The sequence below is a fragment of the Lissotriton vulgaris genome, chromosome 7, assembly GCF_964263255.1.
Source record: "Lissotriton vulgaris chromosome 7, aLisVul1.2, whole genome shotgun sequence".
Taxonomy (NCBI): Eukaryota; Metazoa; Chordata; class Amphibia; order Caudata; family Salamandridae; genus Lissotriton; species Lissotriton vulgaris.
Window position 1 is genome coordinate 1,766,226,486 of NC_141695.1, and position 13,169 is coordinate 1,766,239,654.

At 43.8% G+C, this 13,169-nt stretch overlaps 1 protein-coding gene across 1 annotated transcript in view; it reads right to left on the reverse strand.

The window, feature by feature from the left end:
- The window catches only part of LOC147706624 (cell adhesion molecule CEACAM21-like), a gene marked incomplete at its 5' end in the record, with an annotated part of 213,849 nt that overhangs the window by 53,137 nt on the left and 147,543 nt on the right, over positions 1-13,169 (reverse strand). Inside the window, one exon of the mRNA XM_086929107.1 lies at positions 4,489-4,520. Within this exon, the coding sequence (XP_086785233.1) occupies positions 4,489-4,520 (32 nt within the window). The remainder of the gene's footprint in view (positions 1-4,488; positions 4,521-13,169) is intronic.

Genomic DNA, 13,169 nt, shown 5'->3' on the forward strand with positions numbered 1-13,169 from the left:
TGCTTTAAATACCCTCACTAAAGGGAAATCACCTGGCCCAGATGGGTTTTCTGCTGAATTTTACCTGCATTTTTCTGATTTGTTACTCCCTAAACGTTTAATGCTTTTCAATACATTTTACTCATCTGGTAAAATAGAAGGCACCTTTCAAGAGGCAACTATTTGCTTCATTCCTAAAAAGGGTCATGATCCTCAATTTTGTAAAAATTATCGCCCGATCTCTCTGGTTAATGTTGACTATAAATTATTTGCTAAATTTCTTGCTTTACGTTTAGATCCTATCATGCACCATCTTATTGGTAAAGAGCAATGTGGTTTTGTTAAGGGTAGACTCACTTCCGATAATTCTCGTCTTTTTCTCAATGTTTTAAATAAAGTTTCCTCCCTTTCTTTTCCTCTGGCTGCTATCTCTGTTGCTGCAGAGAAAGCTTTTGATAGAGTAGATTGGTACTTTCTGTTTGCATCGTTAGGCTGGCACGGCTTTGGTCCTAAATTCATATCACTTATCTCCTTATTATACTCTGCTCCTAAAGCCTCAGTCCTAGTCAATGGCCGTGTTTCGTCTTCTTTCTCTCTCCAACGTGGCGTTCGTCAAGGCTGTTCCTTATCCCCTCTTCTTTTCGTTCTAGCCCTTGTACCCTTTTTGACTTCTATCCCTAACAATGACTCTACTTCCGGTTTTCCTTATGGTGATCACCAATTGAAACTATCTGCGTGTGCAGACAATATTCTTTTATTCATCTCTGCTCCTGATACTTCTATTCCTACTTTATTACTTGAATGTAATTCCTTTTTACAGGTTTCCGGTTACAAGATCAATTCAGACAAGACTGAAATTATCCCTCTCACAAAATTCTGTCTTCCCCATTTCTTCTCTTCCACTTGTTTTTCTTGGAATAGTCCAAAATTAAATACCTAGGAATATGGTTTTCCAATTCCATCACCTCTTCCATTAAACTGAATATGTCTGCAGCTCTATCTCGAATTGAGAAATCATTCTCCTCTTAGAACCCTCTTTCTCTTTCTTGGTGGGGTCGGTTATATTCGATTAAGATGATGATTGCCCCAATTTTAATTTATATTCTCTCCATGCTCCCCGTTCAAATCCCCTCTATTTTAAACGTATTGACTCGTGCCTCTCTAGATTCCTCTGGAAGAACAAAAAATCCAGAATCGCGTTATCTTCCCTTCGGAAACCAAAATCTAATGGCGGCGTAAACTTCCCGGATTTTTGCCTTTATCATAAATCCTTCTCCCTTCGTCATGCCTCAAGATGGCTTATATCAGATCCCTCACCCATTAATCCTCTTTGGCTCTACATTGAACAAATCTTATTATTACCCTTTTCCTTTGAAGAAGCTATACGTTTTTCGGCCAAAACTTCTCATACTTCCCTCCCCTTATTTAAACATACTTGTTTCCTCTTGAAGCCTTTGGTCCACCTCACTAACAATTCCTGGGAGTCTTTGTTGGACTCTCCTATTTGGCATAACTCGCTTATCCTCCTCAACAACAGACCCATTTTTTGGTCTGCATGGAGATGAAAAGGTATTTTACGGGTTACACAGCTTTTTGATGGAATTTCACCTTGCTCCTTTTCCCAATTCCAGTCTTTGTTTCATTGTCCTTGTTCCTTTTAGCAGAGGTTTACCACTCTCATGGCGATTAGTCTTGACGTATATTATTCCCTTCCTTCTTCATCTTTATATGATATCCAAAATCCTCTTCTCAAAATATTTCTTACTCTCCCCAAAAGTTCTCTTATATACAAATTCTTTTTAGCACCCAATCAAAATCGTACTAAATCTAAATTGGAACTTTCTTGGAAATCGGATTTAGGATGCGAATGGTCTATAATTTTGGTGGGATAAACTTTGGTCCAGATCTTTAAAAATGTCTTGCTCTGCTTCTCTTACCCAATCTCTGTTCTTCTGTTATCACAGACTTTATCTCTCTCCTGCTTCTTTAGCGTGCATTTCTTCCTCTGCTGATTCTAAATGTTGGACCTGCAGTTCTCCTAATGATGACCTCTTTCACCTTTTCTTTCTTTGTCCTACAGTCTCCGAATTTTGGGAGAAGGTTTGTTCTTACATCTCTCGTTTGTTTACAATTTCCATACCTTATTCTATACCTCTCCTCTTTGCTGGAAGCCTTTCTGAATCTTTAGATCTTCCTCCACATGGCCATGGTCTCTTTGACCTTATGCTTGCTCTAGCCTTTCAACACATTTCCTTTAAATGGAAAATTTTCACAAAACTTTCCATACAACACTGGTGGAATACTCTGTCATTTCCATAGACTGGATGTTGCTTTCGCCTCTTCTTGCAAACCAACCATTAATAGGGATCTCTTTTGGTTGCCACTCACCACCAATTTAGATCGAATTGTGTTACAAAATACTTCGCATATAACCTCTGAAAGTTTCAAACCCCCTTGAAAGACTTTATCTCTGTTCTTCATTATATACCCTGTTCAGCTAAAGCAAATATTTACTTATTAGACAATTTTATAGTTCTTCATTTACGGTATTAAATCTAGTATGACTTTCTCTGTTTTATTCCTTTATACCACAGTATCAGTATTCCCTCAACCCCCTTTTTTACCCTTCTTCTTTTCCTTCCCTCCACCCCATATAAATACCACAAATTGCTTCTACTCTTTTCTTCCGTATATTAGCCAATTCATTTGTTCAATTGTTATATTTGATTTCTTTCGTTATATTGCTTATATCTTTATGTATTAATAAGTTACCAATAAAGCTTTTCAAACACAAAAAATCAATGTTGATCTGACTGTGGTAAACATAGGCCGCATTTTAACATGCCCATTAGGCTGCCATATTTTGTATTTCCATGTATTTTCTTTATTTTCATTTCAGGGGAAAAGCTGTGCCACCAACTTTGACGATTATATCATCTGTTTCTTCTTTTCCACGTACATGTTTATTTTACGTAATCATTATAGTATATGTTAAAAAGCAGCGTTTTGAGGCAAATGCATCTCAATATGTTGCAGATAACTGGAGTCCGAAGGACATTTAGAAAGCTGGCATTGTGCTTATGCTCGTGTAACTGATAATAATGATTTATCTTTCTGTTCCTGAAACCACATTGGTTAATGTGGTTCCCCTCCTGGAAGTCATGTGTATGTGTAGCAAAATTGTACAAACAACTGATATAAACTCCTGCATTGTTGACACAAGATCAGATGCCTTTGTTCTTTGCCAGAAGAAGCTTTGCCCAACTCTTAGAGGGAATTAATTTTCTTTCCTATTGCTTATGATGCCCTTTCATTCTTGTAAGAAGAAGTTTTACCTGTCTTTAAAATGCTCTCATGCTGACACCTTCATTCTGATTTCTCCCCAGTTCCCAGACCTTCTGCTAGCTTAGCAGTGCAGGGTATTCTCCTCATGTAAAAGTGTTTTGTCTGCTTTATTTGAGACAACGTTATAACTGTTTGTCTTTGCATTTATTATTTTGCATTGATTTGAAATATATTGACTAATGCATTTATGTACTAGCTATTGAATTCTAGCTAATTTGATGATTTGAATTTGCAATTTTGCTAATCTTTCAAAAATCCTTCATAGTTTGCAAATCTAATACTCTTTTTCCTTTATGTGGAGCCTAACATGGATCACGTTATTGCACTGTATTGATTGTGATGAGTATCGTCGCTCGGAACTAAAGATTAATCGGAGAGCTCATTGCATACTGAAGTTTACACCAAGATTTACACACTGCAAAGCGCTTTATCACTGACCAAAAGAGAAAAGCACGGCGTGAGCAGAAGAATGAGTAGCGCAGATGAGTAACTGCCATTGGCGTCTCCTCCGCTAAAGAGGAGGAGCATTGCCCCACTGCTTTTCAGCAGTGTAAGGAAAAAAATAAGGATAGTACTCAATGTTATTATCATTTTATTTTTCCCTGTTACGGGCGCGGCAGCTTTGCTAGGCGGGGCGGGCTGCTCTGCTGACAGATCAGGGGAGGTAAGGAGTGGTATCACTCCCTAAGTGCTCATGAATGTTTGACTGGCCATCTCAGGCCGGCCAAACATTCATGAGCACTAAGCATATTCTCCTGCATTGCAGCCTGAGTGGAAAACATGCCCAGGTTTCCAGCCACCATCTGAGCACCGAACCACAGCCATCATACCAATCACAACGCTGCATTGCAGCATTGTGATTGGGTCAGGGGAGGCTGGGTGCATCCTGTTTTATTCCACCCAGAGGAAAAACACGACAAGGAGGACCCAGCGAGGAGGTAAGTTTCAATGTTATTTTTTATTTACCCCCTCCCCTCCCGCCTTCCAGCCCCACCATCCCCTGTCCATGCCAGCCACCACTGCCATTGACTCAGTGTAAAAGTGCATGTGAAAAGGTAAGCATGATAAAGTGAACAACTGAGTTTAAGTGTGTACGAAATGGTCGGGGAAGGTTTTGCTATATGTAAGGTGACAAACATGCAATAGTTCACAAATCTGTCTTACCCGATTGGCCTTTGGACTGGCAGAGACTTCTTCTGAAAAGAAAGATTAACAAGAATTTACCAACATAAATAGTCACTTGGACACAAAATGTACATATTTTCATACAGCATACAGTTTGTGAGACACATTTACAGGATGTGACATTTCAGACCTAAACTCAGATCACTACCGAGAGTAAAGATATGATGAAAGTAATATTTGAAGTGTAAAAGCAGCATAAGGGAATGCTGAAAGTAGAGGAGAGACTGGGACATAATTCTGCATAGCTGTGAAGTCATACTGGTCCCCAACTAAATTCTGGACCTACCAGCGTAACATCATAGGAGTACAAAATGATATCTAATAGCTGTTTCCTTCACTCAAAGACAAGGTCCTAATCGGGGACTCAACTGGTAGGCTGCTGCATCAGTTTAAACCAGCCAACCCTCCCCCTTGTCCCTTGCCTCTTCCAGTCTCCCCCACCAAAGCCATGACAACACACAAGCCAGGAGCTCAGCGTACATGTATCCATCACCTAAGAGTAGCGGGAGCCATATCATGATCAGCCGAGTGCCTGTTTTACTGCACTCAAGGTGTCTAAAGCTTAAATACACCTCCAAATTAATTCCTAACTTTAATCAAATCAAGTCAGAAGCAGCAAGCAGAGATTGCATCTCCGTCCCAGACATGCTGTCTAAACTCATTGCATTAAGGAGAAATGTAGAGTTATGTGTGTGAACTTTATACACACATGACGCAAAAAAAAGTGTTCAACTCATCTCTATACGGCCCCAGTTTCCTAAAGAGGTTGTATTGTCGCCTAGAGGCAATGTACGTGCATGCTCCAGCCGGCTCGCGTCCCCTAAACACTATCCTATGGCTGAAAGCTGACTAGAACTTGGGGCCCCTTGGTATACATGGTTTGGTAAATCTCTGTGTCTCAATGTCTAGCATGGTCCTAGCTGCACTGTCCAAACACCGTCATTTATGGGCGTGGAGGGTCTTCAGCGTTTGGGTGAAGAAGAAAGATGGAGCTGGCTCTCACTCTGCCCTTGTGAGATCACTCCACCTCCTAGTGATGACAATCTGTGTCAGAGGAGGAGTCGTGCAGGATCCTCCTCACAGGGCGAGTCTAGAGTCCAATGCGCTTCATACTTAGACTCAGAGGTTGTTGGCTGCTATCCCAAACCCACGCTATCCTGGTTACTATTTGATGTGGATCAAAGTAGCACTCATGTGTCTGAAAAAATAGTACCAAATCTCTCAGCACGCTGTGTATTTGGCCAAGTTAGCTACAATAGCTTTGCAAGGACACTATTGACTGTGATGCAAATGAGAAAAACATGCCACCCTGTTACCTAGTGACATAATCAGGTGATATTTCAGGTGCATATCTAGTGCCAAAGATTTGGATCTCTCTGCCTAATTACTTCAGATCCAATTGGAATCTGTTTGACTCTTGAGGCCGTGGTAGTAAAAGGTTTCCTAAATTCGACAACATACTGCTTGTATCCATAGACGCCTTGAAACATATTTAGTAAGGTTTTGCTTCGGGTTGCATCCTTTTTATGGCACGACCCCAATGCAAAATCCATTTTGGCATTTACAAAGTCATGCAAAGCCACCTTGGATGGCTTTACGTGGTTTAGTAAATGCAAAGTAATGCAAGGCAGAGTATATCGCTGCCTTGCATTGCCTTCCATTGAGAAGGCGTTACTTGGGTGAAGCGTGGGCGTTCTCTGCATGCACCCATTTATTTTGATGCATTCCCAGATTTACAAAAACCTGCGCCTCTCTCAAGCAGGCGTAACATAGATAAATATCCTTATTTCTACCAGGTGTTTCATTTCTCTATGTGCGCTGCATTCTGTAGTACATGTAAAAAGAGGAAAATGCCTTTAATTATTGTTTTTGTACAGGAAGGTGTGCCTTTCTACACAAAAACAATCCTGTCTGTAAATCAGGCAACTTTGCACCGTGACGCAAGGGTGCCTACATTGGCATCGGGTAGCACACAATGCACCAGTGCTAGGAGACAGCACAAAGACGTCATATCTTAGTAGATATGGCATATTTCTGCTGTCTCCCTTTCACACAGCGTTGCATGAAAAAATAGTAAATCTGCCCCCCCAAGGGCTCAGTTTGAGAATTATGTCATTGATTGGTGGAAGAGGTGTGGTGCAGCCGCCAGGGTGCCTGACTCCGGACCACAGGGTTCACGGTTCGATCCCCGGCTCAGGTGGCAGGTTATCCCGGCACCATGTGACTCTGGGCAATAGATTGCTTAATCTTCCCACCGGGACACCTCCATCGGAGGTAGCTGTGCGCTTTACAAATGCTGGCATTTGATTTCAACCACGCCCTATTAATAATGGTAAGTGCTTTCTAACTTGTGAACCAGTTATGAGGACAAGTTAGGGTCTCGTCTTGTATGAAACATCTGGAAGCTGTCAGCATAGAGGGACACTAAATGAAATAAGTCAAAATCCTTCCTTTAGACCTATTTCAATATTACCATACTGTTGTAAATTACAGGAAAAACGTCATTTACTCAGCGGGAGGATAATCCCAGTCCAGAGTCATCTCAGGAAAGACTAAGGCTGGAAGAAGTACAGGACTAGTAATGGTCTCTGACAGCGATGACCTTTTCAGATGGGTGGTTAAAGGTGAGGTGAGGTCAGCGTCATCCTTATGGATCACTCAACATGAAACCCTACTCACTGACTAAGAACGGACGGCTTTTCCGGCTCTCTTGTAAGTGGACTCACCTCTTTTCAGCAAGTTAAGCCCTGCACCCTTTTTGAACCTAAGCCCAGAAAATTAAACATTTCTAGGGTCTTTTCTGACTGTTTAGTATTTACCATCTATATGTGACCCTTCACCCGTCTCGTGAAGCAACCGCAGAGATTGTATTACCTATATGCTGATGGCACCCAGTTCATTTGGGGATTTTCTCGCAAACACTGAAATCTTGTGGTGATGAGTCTTTCACACTGCATTCCACATTCTATGCTCCATTGCTAAAGGGTGTGAAATGCAAGGTGAAAGATAACCAAGGGAAGATTCTGTTTAGATCAGGTGGAGACTGGAGGCTGTTGAGACTGTGGCCAATAAACCAACTCTTCTAAAATCAACGGTCTTTGTGAATACTTCCACAAACATCTTCAATTTCCCTCAGCCTTTCTCGACACACTGGTGGATGTCATTGAGTTACATGAAACTGAACCCTTCGAAACTCGAGCGGCCAGCTACTTCAGCAGGTAGCGTAACATCGTAACATCTGAATTATTACAGAGGCCAGAAGTTATGGGGCCTTGTCCACCCCCTCCTAAATTGTTCACAATCTTGGGAGGTGGACTGGTGACAATCTATCGCTAGAGACACAGATTTCCAAAGCTGCAGCGCCTGCTTTCTCCAAATGAAGATAATTTGCTGAACTATTCTTTATACTGACAAGACTTTCAGTGTCCCTATTGTCAGTGCTCTTGTCCAGGCTTGACTGGACGATGAAAATGTGATGTATCTATCTACCTCTCAAAGAGCAAAAACTCAGCCTCAGGTGAGCCACAATGCAGCAGCCCAACTCATCAAAAGTGCAACAAAGTGCCTTAACCTCACCTCAGAATTAAAACACCTGCCCTGGCCTCCTATCAGGAGCAACGTAATCTTCAAACCTACAGTCAAGGTTCATAGAGCAATGAACTAGGCATATCCTGAATTTATGGCTGCCGCGTTCGGGTAGCAGAAGCCTGCTAGGACTCTTTGGACCTTTGGTAGTCCCCAGAACGGACCCACTGAGCTTACTATGAAGGAAGTGTTTCTTGGTAACAATCAGTCCCACAAGATGAGTTCAGGGACACAGTGGAACTCCAAACTCTCTTTATTAATGAGTAACACACTCAAAGGTAGCATTAAAACATGATGTGTATGTTGAAGTGTTTATTTTAAAATCCTAACCTGGCGCATGACATGTGAATGGTGACCACACAAAATATGAAAAGTAATGCAGAGAAACAGGTCATTGAAAATGAAAATAACAAGAACAACTCTAGGATTATTAATGAGTTGACATTGTCCTAACTAAACACTTTTCTAAACACTACACTATGTTTTATCTGAAGCCATAAACGGCAAGTCTCTTCCCTACTATCAGCGTACGATGGCTCCCATAACGCAGCATGCGTGTCATCTCATTATGCAATGGCGAGACAGACATTCCGAATTGTAACTTGTTCACAGAGAGAACATAAACAGCGACCGTCTGAAGCCACGTCTGATCGCTGGCGCCGCCGTCTAAAGTTGACGCTGCAGCTGGCGTGACTTCAGTCTCGATAACTCTGGCACGAAGCCTCTCTCTGATCTATATAGTCTGATACCTGAGTTTCTATAGGATCTGATTATCAATCGTATCTTAATTTTTGAAAACAATGTGGGACTAGCAGACACTATTCCAACAAAAAGACAAAACAACCATGGTGTCAAAGGTGTTTACTCGTTTATTGTAATGATAAAAGCAGGTGCATAGGGGGCAGACATTTCTAGTGTTTCTACTCATGATTGAAAAGTTTCCACTTTCTATAAAAGAACTACAAGAGTCAGAATAACACAGGGTTTGGAATTAGTGGAGTCTGCTGGGACTAAATGATAGAAATGGAAAAGTCTGAACAGGAACTGTAAGAGCGTTCACAACCGTTTGACTGCTGATGCCAGCAAATGGATGAAACACAGAGGACTAACCTTCAGCTCTATCAAAACCTAACTGCTACCAGTGAATCTGAGGGTTGCATTGGACAAACTGTGTGCTGTCTACATCTCTATGACAGTAGGGGATTCTGAATTTAGACTCAAGAAAAGTGTAAAGGACCTAGGAGCAGTCTCAGATAATCACCTTAACATGGGAGATCAGGCAAACACTCTTAGCTGTAGTTCGTGTCAGCTACAGGTGGACTAAAAAAGAAGATGCACCCTAGAAGCACAAAAGCACACTTGAGAAAATTCAAAATGCCACCTTGAGGGTTGTTTCTTGTGTCAAACTTCAGGAGCACATAACTTTAACACTTCATAAATGGCACTGGCTACCGATTGTGGACAGGATGAGATATTGTGCCCCAATGGGACTCCAAAAAGCTGTTTATCAAAGTGGTCTAGATAACTGGCCTTTAGACTCCACTTTTATGCTCCAATGAGGCACCTATGGCCTTAAGTTTAGGTTCTGCTGTTTTCCAACAAATTTAAGTAGACAGCGCTGGCTGGGAGGGAGCTACAGGGAGCACAGGTAAGATGGTGGAATGGCCTAAAGTTGGAATTAAGGAATGCCTCATGCTTAAAGGGCTCCAGAAAAACTTAAAGCTTTTCTGTTCTAGTGAGATTTGAGATTGGAAACTGTACCAGAGCCTGAATACTTTGGGGTTTAAGCACCTTATGAATGGACTTGACTCAGAGTAACAGCTTTTATGTAAACTTCTCTAACAATTTAAGCCAGTTGGGCTTTTCTTCTGGAGGGTATGAATGAGGTAAAAAGGATGGCGGCTGAACAAACAACTTACCTTCCCTGCTGGTGCAAGGTGCAAGTGATGTAAGAGGATGAGATATAAGGGGCTTGGAGTCTGAGGGAGGAGGATACCTGAGGCCTCTAGTGACTCATGGGGACTTTGTTGCACTAGTTGAGGATCAAGCAATGAATTCACTTTTTGTACAGCAAATGCGTATGCTGGCCAGAGAGTGTGAAACAGAGTGAGTCAGGGGTGAGTGGGTCTGGGAAAGAAGGTCTATCCGGGCACCATCACGAGGAATCAGTCTATGTCTTATCTCTCCTAGAACACCTTGTCCTTCTGGAAGGTGCCTCTTTCTTAGGGTGTTTCATAAAAATAACAATATAAGGACAAGTGATGGCTGGAATGTCTGTGCTTAGAGAAGCTTTTGATGTATGGATTTTGGCTGAGAAGGTGAGTGCTGGACTATGGGGAAGTTACAGACTCGAATTACACAGCTCACTATTCGCTTCAGCAAAACAGCAGACAAAAGTCTTCAAACATAGACCTCTGCACCCATGGAGGTCTACTACTGTTCAAACACAACACCAGTTCAACCATGCAATTGTTCATGCTAGAGTGTAGCGCCTCGTCTGATGATGTGCTTTGATGACTCTCCAAATGTTTAAAGCACTATACAAATGTCATCACAGTTACTATTGTTCTGCTGACAATGAAGACACTTTGACACTAACTGTAGGAAGGTGGATATCTGACTATGGTTGCCCCCAACTTTTTGCCTGGTGTTTTGCTGGTTTTTCGACTTAGTTGACCTGGGGCCCTGCTATTCAGGACCCCAGGCCCACTGCTCTCTCTGTAAAATGGATTCCATGTACCTTAGGTGCATTTACCAATTGGTACTGGGCCACCTTATCAGTCCCTCTACAGCATACCTTAGGTATCCAGGGCATAGGTGTACCCAGGGCCTACCAGGGGCTGCAGCATGTATTATGCCACCCCTGGCTGGCCACCCAAATCTGACACAACTGGCTGCACGACAGCTAGGGCAAGGTGGTGTAATCACCCTTTGCTTTAGATATAGTATTCCTATATCTAACCCTAAAATGGACACATATATTCCTATCAGTCACTCCTATGGCAGGCCTTATCAATCCTGAAGGCAGAGTGCTTGGAATTATGTGAGATGGTGCTCTGGCATGAGCTGAGCCCGTTTGCAGCTTGCGGAACCAAGTCCTAATAGCTGTTCCATGATAACGCTATGCCATATACTCTTAAGTGCATTATGAACCTCGCGGTCAAATGCTAACTTTGGCATAGCATTATCAAAACATGTCGAGTAAGGTGTCATACGAATTGGAATACTAACCCCTCCCCAATTCTGGCGACGGGGTTAGCATTCCACCCTTCTAGAGGGACACAACATGTATGTAACTGTGAACCCCGTTTAAAGTTAACTCGAGCCTCAGCATCACAAAATGGATGCTGCCACCACAGACACAAGTCTGACCTCCTGCTGCTGGGAGTCCTTCCAGCGAGGGGGACTCGGACAAAGGGTTTCCTGCCTTGGGAGGTGCTAGCACCACCCCAGACAGGATTTTGTGTATCCCAGGTAGGCAGGGCTGAGAGGAAGGTGACTGCAAGTGGCACCCCGGTGCTCACTGTGCATATGCCGGTTCAAACCAGTTCCAGGGGCACACCAGCCCCTGAGCTGGGGAGACCGGACAAAGGAGAGGGGTGTAACCACCCCCCTCCTGGTCCCACCCATGGGCAGGACCTAGTCGCGTGCCAGCCCCTTTTCTTAGAATAAAGGTAGGAGCGGGCACCCTTCCCAAATTGGATAATCTTGAAACCTGAACTACTTTCCACGAAAGGAACTCTTGACATTCTTGTGGCTAAGGAGTAGCCACCCTGCACCAGCAGGCACCACCTAAGCGCCTGCGGTTTGCTGCACGTCCATCCTCCGGATCAAGACTGACCAGCTCGACGAGACCCGGATTCCCTGCCATCTCTGACCTCTACCTGCATCATCAGCCCAGCTGAGATTCGTGGGTGCGACGAGACCCGTGGGACAGGCTATCTTCAAGACCTGCACGACGCTCAACCAGCACGACCGCCGAGGGATCCTCGAGTGGGTGCACTGGGGTTTGAGAAGCCCCAACCCTGAGCAGCTCCAGCACTGAAGTCAAGCCCCCCAGCATCCACGAGATCTGCGTGGGGCCCTTCTGCTTCTTTGCTGCTTGCCACGTTTTCCAGTCACTTGCCCGTTGGCTAGTGGCCCTCCTGACGACGTACCACGATGTTTTCACCGCTGGTCTAGGTCCCCTAGACTGGCCCTTGCTCCTTGTTCAACAAGAAGCGCCCTGGACCCTCCTGGTCCACTCCAGACGCCATTTTGATTCGACCGCGTGGGCTTGCCTTTGCCAAGGCTTGTTGCTCCAATCCTGGATCCAGCATCGCCGACAGCAGACACCACCGTGGGACAGCTCGCACCCCCAGCCTGGCCGTCGACAACGCCTCCTGGTCCGTGTGGCTGCAGAGTCCAGCGTCACCCACTCACCTGATCGCGGTGACTTTATCCGGTGCCATTCTGGTGCCCACACAATCACTGGCTAGTGATTGAGAACTGAGTCCCCTCTGCTTTCAGGTCGTCTTCATCACTGATCCAGCCTTGGATCACTCCGGACATCTTCACTGGTCGCCTGCCAGCAACATCTTCTTTCAGGCTCCATAGACTACAACGAGGATTCCCGACGTCATTTGAACCCTATGCAGCCGCAGCCCCTGGGCTAGGTAACCCGAGCATTTCGGTGCTCCAGCACAGGTTCACTATCCTAGTGTCCAGATCCTTTTTCGTTTTTAGTCTACCTAGTCGGATTCGTCCGGAAACAGTAACTTTAGAATTACTAGCATCCATAGACTTTGTCCCGCATCCCGCGTAAGAGTTCACACTCTGCACCCGTGTTCCCTAGGCCTCCTGCTCCTAACCTTAGGGTTCAGTAAGGTAGTCCTAGCGGTCCTGAAGCCTCTGGATCGTGTTACTTACCTGCTAGTATTTCGCATTCCACTTTTAGAGTATATGGTTTTTCGTGCCCTTCGGGCATTTGTGTTATTTGTACAACTTGCAGTATTTTCTTAAGAGTTTTGTATTGTGCTTAGCTCCCTGACTCATAGAGTTCAGGGTAGTCTTGTTATTAATAAATATCCTTTATT